The sequence below is a fragment of the Hevea brasiliensis genome, chromosome 16 (genome assembly GCF_030052815.1).
Source record: "Hevea brasiliensis isolate MT/VB/25A 57/8 chromosome 16, ASM3005281v1, whole genome shotgun sequence".
In the NCBI taxonomy this organism is placed as follows: Eukaryota; Viridiplantae; Streptophyta; class Magnoliopsida; order Malpighiales; family Euphorbiaceae; genus Hevea; species Hevea brasiliensis.
Genome location: NC_079508.1, coordinates 50,818,763 through 50,826,653, shown reverse-complemented (window position 1 = coordinate 50,826,653; position 7,891 = coordinate 50,818,763). Strand labels below are relative to the sequence as shown.

The 7,891-nt window shown below is 36.8% G+C and overlaps 1 protein-coding gene across 2 annotated transcripts; it reads right to left on the bottom strand.

The window, feature by feature from the left end:
- Window positions 1–202: 202 nt before the first annotated feature.
- On the bottom strand, window positions 203–6,954 carry LOC110668668 (auxilin-related protein 1). Of its 2 annotated transcripts, none has more exons than XM_021829986.2 (9): window positions 5,901–6,954; window positions 4,459–4,667; window positions 4,095–4,345; window positions 3,879–4,017; window positions 3,691–3,788; window positions 2,949–3,014; window positions 2,127–2,216; window positions 784–960; window positions 203–590 (listed from the first exon to the last, which is right to left on the bottom strand). In XM_021829986.2, exons 1-9 carry the CDS (start codon window positions 6,500–6,502, stop codon window positions 552–554), a joined length of 1,671 nt encoding a protein of 556 aa, XP_021685678.2. In that variant the 5' UTR covers window positions 6,503–6,954; the 3' UTR covers window positions 203–551. The 2 variants fall into 2 exon arrangements, with proteins under 2 accessions (XP_021685678.2, XP_021685676.2); XM_021829984.2 differs by having other exon boundaries at window positions 4,450–4,667; window positions 5,901–6,952.
- Between the last annotated feature and the right edge of the window lie 937 nt (window positions 6,955–7,891).

Here is a 7,891-nt window from a genome sequence, read left to right as displayed (position 1 = left end):
TCTTACTGTGTTAAAAATGGAGTTATAAAAAAAAAAAATTTCTTGAAAAAAAAGACGAACGACAGACAACCACCATCAAAAACCAAACATTTCATTGGTTGGTCATCATTCACTACTACTCAAATCACAGAATGTGACCGTTGTGCTCAAGACATCAATTGGGAGATGCTCAGAGAACCATTATTACAAATAAAAAAGAACATCACGCAAACTCCCACCTCCCTCTTAAAAAATTTAAAAACAAAATATCACAATGAGAATCCTGACCACCAACATAAAATGCATGGGCCGTTTGAACTTACTCTGGGAGCGGTTCTATGATTGTTGTAACACGTAATGTTTATAGAAACAGCATTAATATACAAAACCATACACGAACACGAAAGTTCTTTCCCAAGCATCGAATAATAATGGATTTCATGTCGTAATGCACGCACATTGCACCCAAAGCTGCAGAACAGAACTGCACAAGTTTCATTTGCCCCAAATTGAGAGTTCTGAGATTGCCAAATTGCGCAAAAATAGTCAACAGGATGAATCATCAAAAGTTTTTAAGAAAGTTCCTCCCTATTGAACTTGTTCCAAGCTTCCTGTTTTAATGCAAAACACAGTAGAATATGAGAAAAAGCAACCAGAAACAAGGTGTAGCCTTAAAAAAGTTGAAGTTCCAAAGCATATTGAAATAATGAGAGGAAAGAATCCATCACGTGTTTCTTTGTAAAGTAAACACAGTAGAATATGAAATGCATTTTAGCCCCATATACATGAAAATTGAAGGTGTACCTTGAGGATATCAAAAACCTTCTCGGCAGTATATTTTTGTTCAACAGTAGCACCTTTCTGCTGAACCTTATCAGGATGGACACATAATGTTGCCTTTCTATATACTTTTTTCACCGAGGCAGAAGTAATCAAATCTGTCAATGAAACTGGCTCCCATCCACAGTCAGGCCAAAGCACCTGTTAATAATAGCTCAATTAAAAAATATCCGTTGGTATAAACAGTATCAAACATTATGCAATTAAAGAAGCTTAAATTCTTCAATGTTCAAGACCAGTTTCAAAACTAAGAAGACACTTCATTTTAACACAAACTGCAAATAATTCAACATATTTCAACTGATTGAATTTAATGAAGAACTTAGGGTGGAGCATTAGAAAATCCCACTATATATAGAAATAATGTTTGTAGCAAGGACACATTCTCTCTCTCTACAGACACAAAAGAGCGCGTGTACATACACCTAATTTTTCAGTAAAGGGTACATTCATTGCTCACAAGACTCAGAATACACTCATTTGGATTCTTCTAGGGAAAAGTGATCTCAGTCACGAAGAGTGATGAAGACATAAAGAACTTTGTAAAAATAGGATTAGTAGAAAGAAAAGCAAAATTCTTCTCAGTATCTGTGGATTGCAAATATCACAATGCCCAAAATTTATTAGGTTCTGTATCATTTATGCAAGTAAAATTTGTAAAAGCACATGCCATGCATTGAACCTTAGGACGCTTTCAGCCTGAATCAGTTAACGTATATTAAACCCAAGCACACTTATTTACTGAGTGCTAACCATCAATTGCATTTGAATATATTATTTTTTATCTCAGGCACAGACACAGAAGCAGACAAATACAACCATCTTACCCAACTAAAGGGTCAAGCTAACACCACTTTTCAATAGGAGGCCAAGACAAATTAGTTCTTCAAAATAACATTATTACCCAAACTACTAAAAGGAAAGTTTGGAGAGCACTCATAATTTAATGGCATGATGAATCCTATGTCTTCTTCAAACCCGTTCGAGAATAACAAAGTTTTCATAGGACTTTAGCACTGTCATTAGACTCCATCCACAGCATACGAGACCAATGATTCACCAAGAAGAGAAGCAGAATTAGTCATGTTAGCAAAGCTTCATATGCTTTAAAACAAGACCTCACTTCATTGTGGAAAATAGCTAACTGACATGTTTTCTTGCACACTAACATTCCAAAAATCAGTACAACTCAACTCAATCCAAGTTAATTTAGGTCTACCCATTTTTTTTTCTATCCTCTAACCTAATAATGTGCTCTTGTCTCAGTAAAGGAAACAAATTTCAGAAGACACTGATATATGACTCACATGTTGCAATGATGATAACAATGCGCGCATGTTGCCTTCTTTCCCTGCCGCCCAGCGCTTTATCTCAGCATCCATTTTGTCAGCAATCCTCTGCAAATTAAGCTTAAAATGTTACTACTAGTCCACCATATAAATTAAAGAGTTATTGTTTTAAAGAAAAAACATGTGGCAAATGATAGACAAATATGGATAATATACCACCCATCCTGTAGCCTAGACCGGGCCAAGGGCATGTTCAAGCCCTGAACCAGACTGGGACAGGCCTGGATCAATGGTTCAAAGGCCTGAACCCTATATAGTGGGCCAGTTTTAGTCCCTCCAAACACTGAACCAGGACCAACGGTCTGATTCCAGTTTGAACCTCTTTTTGTTTAAAAAAAGACATGGAAGACGTAGGAGTGCACAATGTAGATCAAACTGCCTAAAAACCGGAACCGGAATCACCATTGAACCGAACCGGAACCAGCCGGTAACAGGCTGTAACCGCCTAGGACCGGTCTGGTTTCGGTCCATTCCCTTTCTCAGCCCTAAGTCGCCAGTTCCGACCTAGCCGGACCAGTTCCTAGGTCTACTGTATCCCTTCATCAACAAGAACAAGTAAAGAAATAACAAATGCACATTCTTAAATTACCTGGACAAAAATATGATGGCATGTATACATAAAAGCCATGACTCTCAACTCATCTTTAACTGAGACACATATGCACATGCACAGGCTCATTTATATGTTACATGTGTGTTAGAAACAAATCCATTAATATTTCAAAGAATCAGACCACAAAAATCCTACTACATGCGTCACAATATCAGTGCAACACTTACACGCCTCTCTTCTTGCTCGTGCTGAGTTTGAACATCACGCTGGTTCATATCAGCAACTGCTTTCGCCTGTATAAGCAAAAATCCAGATGTGAATCCCAGCAACAGAATACAAACATGAAACTTTGGTTATATATTATAAACCCAAACAACTAAACCGCAGTATCCAAAAGGCAATCTTAGTGTACACTCTGCTAATTAAATGGAAGTTATAGCAGATGAAGCAGATCAAACATGGTTTTAAATCGCGGCCGCAGTCACAATCGCAGTCGCGGTCGCTAGTAACGGAAACGGGCCCATAATGGCCGTAACGTAATGGTAACGGCCCAGCGCTAAGCAAAATTTTTTGAAAATTTTGTAAAGTTCATGAAGCAAGTTAAAAAAACGCCCCCGGCCTGTAACACCCCTTAAACCCCCCCCCCCCCCCCCCCCCCCCCCCCCCCAATTTTTTTTTTCGCCTTTAAATAACAGCCATATCGGTAACGGTAATTGAAAATTCCTGTAAATAACGTTATTTCATTCCATGAGATCAAATTTATGATTCATGGTGACTGAATTATTGAGCATATATGCTGAAAAAAAAATTTCTTTGAGGACATTGGAAAATTTTGTTTCACCTTTAAATCAATGAACCTTAGCAACCAGATGGCTTTCAGATAATGCAAAAGCCAAAAATAGCATCATCCAAGAACATAAGTCTGGTCACTTCTAAGGAAAAAAGAGTGAAAAGAGGGAAAACACACACCACACGATCCTGGGTCCTCTGATGTCGGCCCAATCTGGCTCTTCGTCTTTCTTCACTTTCCCCTTCAACTTCCTCAAATTCTCCAAAAAATGAAGCATCTTTGAAAAAATAGTCAAACATTAGTGTAAAGAGAGATGCATCATTAGGTAATCTGCACTGCTAGAAATGAAAGTCAATTCAAAACCAACCTCCAAATATTGAAGAAAAATCATCAACCATATTTGTTGTAGAAGAAGCCTTCCTTATGCTAGATGAGGCACCACTAGATGTCCTCTGGGCCACTGCAGCCTTTCCTTTGTTGTTTGTCATTGCATCAAATACAGGATCCTAACAATTGGAGCAGGAATCAAATATAATATCTGCTGGTTTTGCATAAACCATTTATTTATATCAACTGTTCTCACCGAAGTTGTAGTCCTTGACCTTGGTACGCTGCTGGACCGAGAACCCACGCTAAAAAAGGATTCTATATCATCAACACTCTTTTCCTGATTCTCCCATGCAGCATCTTCAGCTTCTTTATATTTACCTGCTTTTGCTGTTTGTCTCTCACTTGCTTCCTTAGCATGGTGAACATTTCCATTAGCATTATTTTGCACCCTGCCCATAGCAAAATCTTCAAGTTCATCTATGGAAGACACATTTGAACTTTTAACTGCATCATGAAGCATTGCATTGTTATTAAGGTTATGACAAGAACAAGAAAAGGACGACTTTCATATTGACCCATTATTTCCACTTTAAAAAATGCGGAATAACCTTTATTACTCTTCAAAACTTGTCCCGGTTTTGGAGGGGGCCTTAGTGCTGAAACATTTGATGAACCAGGGGGCCTTGTGCTTCCCAAATGATTGAACTTACTGAATTCTTCCAATGGGTCTATGAATGTCGATTTCGTTGTGGTTGAAGTTGATTCTAATACTACAAAAGGGTCATCTGTTGAGGTGAAAGCTGATTTTTTCATTGCCGTAGTTTCCCTGTGCCAAAAAAGTAACAAAAAGAATAAAGGCATGATTTTTCACACTCATGATTGTGCCATAACAATGCAGAAAATGGATCACACAGATATATTTAAAAGTGAATGTTATATTGACTGGTTAACTCACTAATACGTTTTGGAAATGTAAGGTAAAGGAAATCAATTGACCAGTTACAAACATACTCCAAACCTTGCTCTGGATCAAGGTTTAGGGAATTTTACTATCACCTCAGAGTTTTTGAGTGAAGTGACACCTTAAGTTACTTGCAATGCTGATATGAGACAGTGATTGAATATGAAAAATTCAAAATATGGGCCATGAATATGAACAAGACAAACACAGAGTGTTTGAAGGATTACCCAATTAAATTCTGCATCTCTCTTACTAATTTATCTAAGTCCAAATGAATCATGCATTCTAACTTGATGAGTTCAACTTCAACACACAAGCAAAACATGCAAGGAGAAACAACCAGAGATTTCTCATTTGGTATACATTTGGAGGTATATTTAGGTGAACATCATGACCTCAACACCAAGGGAAAAATCTCCAAGAACCAAAATAGCACATAAAATCACAAACATATTCAGAGAGATTCATAAATAATGCTCCAAAAGACAAAAGGCAGGCCACAAAATACAAGATTCATAAAGTATCCAATAAATATGTTCTGCTTTAGACTTAAACATTTTATCTCTCACGCTATCATATATAAACTCACTCCAATGCAAAATGCAAAGAGTGGCTGCCTTCAGCAAATGGATGTAATGTCATAGAAATAAGGATGATACTACTACAACAAGGCATGGAGAAGACCACAATATATACTCCATAATATTATATAATGATGACATAATAGGCCAGCTACTCAGTCAAGAGAACTTTCGCAGAAAGCTATCAACCTTAACATCTTTATCCATGAAATAAAAGGAACTTGATACACAGCAGATTCATAAATAAGAAATTTGGTTAGAATAAAATGGCATACATTTGCTTAGATACAATCTACAGAACAATGCACAGCATCACATTTCTCGTATGTAATTAAATTTGATCCAAAACTCTCTCTTCAAGTAATTAAATTCCTAGATAATACAACAGCTAATCCTTCTCTAGGGAAAAAACAAATAAATAAACTCGAGCATTGGCATTTTAAAAAATAAAACAAATTGATCAAGCAACTAATCAGTGAAATAAAACTTTCATAGAAAACACAACACATTCACATACCCCTTCTTCGATGAGCTGCTTGAACCAAACCCAGGTATCAAATCATCAAAACCTACAGATCCATTCTGGCTAGGGGTCTTCGTTTTTCCACCAAAGGTACCAAACAAGTCATCAATCGGTGCAGTTTGCTTTGGCTTTGAACCAAAGGACCCAAAAATATCATCCGTGCTAATGGAGTTCAAACTGTTTAACCCACTCAATATATCGCCATCCAATGACGATTTAGCATTCAAGTAATTAGAATTTGAGAAGATGGAATCGTAATCGAAAGAAGACCCAGTACCATTATCAGTTGTTTGCCTTGAGTTCTTTTGGAAACCACCAAAAATGTCAAAACCATAATCTAAACCACCAAAACTCTGGGGTTTTTGACTGCTAAAAAGAGCTTCATGATCATCGAAAAAAGACCCATTAAGGGAATTGGAATTATGGGGAGATTTCGAAGCATATGATGATGAATTTTGGTTTGAAGCTGAATTCGAAGCGAAACTTCGGGTTTGAGCACTGGAAGTGTTATCGGGTCGTTTCGAAGAGGCCATCGGAGCCGATTTGCCTTGCGGTTTTAACCCAAAACTCTCCGTCAAGACACCAAACTCATCCATATTAAGAAACCAAACAAAAGAAGCTATATATTTGAGCTACAAGCCGAAGACTTTAAAATGAAAGAAGTGCTTACAAGATAATTTTCAGAAAAAAAAAAGCCTGCGTTTGATCTACAAACAGAACATAACAATGTACAGAATCTAATGAAACTTGAATGAATTGAAGCAAAGAAAAGGAGATCTGAAACAGAGAGTTGTTGACTTCTTTTTTCTCCAAATAGTTTTGTTTGTTTGAAATGAAAATGAGAAGGAAAGTAAATGGCGGGAATTGGATGATAAAGAAAAATGAAGAGAGAATTTTCCGGGATCGTGTAAGAGAAAATTTTGATTTCAACGGAGACTCTGTTCCTCTCTATGTCTCTCGCTCTCTCTCTCTGTTTGTGCGTGAGAGAGAGGGAAGCGATGGTGGGTGATTGCGGAAGCAAAGCCTTTTTAGTGGTGGACCATAAGTCTTCACCTCTAACATTTGCTGTACGCAAATTAAAGTAATAATATATTGCAACAAAGTTATAATTTTTTTTCCAATAATTATAAATTATTTATTAAAAAAGAGAGCTTTTGGTAAAAAAAAAAAAGATTTAATATTTTATCAATATTATTTTTTAATTTTTAATTTATATTATAAAAATACCTGAATTTTACTTAGATGAATTATTTGAGAATCAAATTTCATACTTGCGTCCAACACAAGAAAAGCAAGTAAATCGTCTTGGAAGATCATGAAGACGAAGCATCGAATCCACGAAGTCTATCCCTCCATTTTGAAGGAAGAACACTATCAAAGTAAACCAAAAGCCTGGTGGTGGTTTGGCTGGAGAATTTTCTTCACGATGGACATTATATGATGTAGTATGAGAAATATAATCGCCTTCATCATATATATTTTCACTGGAGCTAGCAGAAGTAACCATTAGCAAATTCGTAATGTTTGCTATCTCCTTATTAGAGTCAGAATAAAAAGAAGCTCTTCGTTAGTAGAAAAGTTCACTGCTACACTATTATAGGTGGAAAACCATTGGCTACTAAGGTAAATTTGATGGGGACATGGGTTGTTTGTCTTTGGTAATTTTTGATGGGGGAGAAGGTTGAGGTCGTTCTTCTTCCATGGAATCAGTGGAAGAAATGCTCATGGTTGATTGAGTTGGACCAGGTGGCTATAGCGTTTGATGGGAATTTGAGTCTTTGTTTTGGAACAACTCATGCTCCTTTTTAAATTGGTTTGCATGCGTCGATGGCGAAGTAGACGGCGGTTCGCGTGAAAGATTAAGTAGAAGAGAACGTCTTGCAAGGTATTGATAAAAAGGCTTTCTTGTAGATGGGTAAAGATAGAGGTATGCAAACGGTCGGTTTGATCCGATTCAAATCAAAAATAAAAAATAAAAAATTTTA

Bases quoted from the DNA above. Each gene is read 5' to 3' on its own strand.
- LOC110668668 (XM_021829984.2), bottom strand. From the start codon at position 6,502: ATGGATGAGTTTGGTGTCTTGACGGAGAGTTTTGGGTTAAAACCGCAA. The intron at 4,018-4,094 runs GTGAGAACAGTT...TCCAATTGTTAG, and splicing joins GGTCAAGGACTACAACTTCG to GATCCTGTATTTGATGCAAT. The intron at 591-783 runs GTACACCTTCAA...GCATTAAAACAG, and splicing joins AGGTTTTTGATATCCTCAAG to GAAGCTTGGAACAAGTTCAA.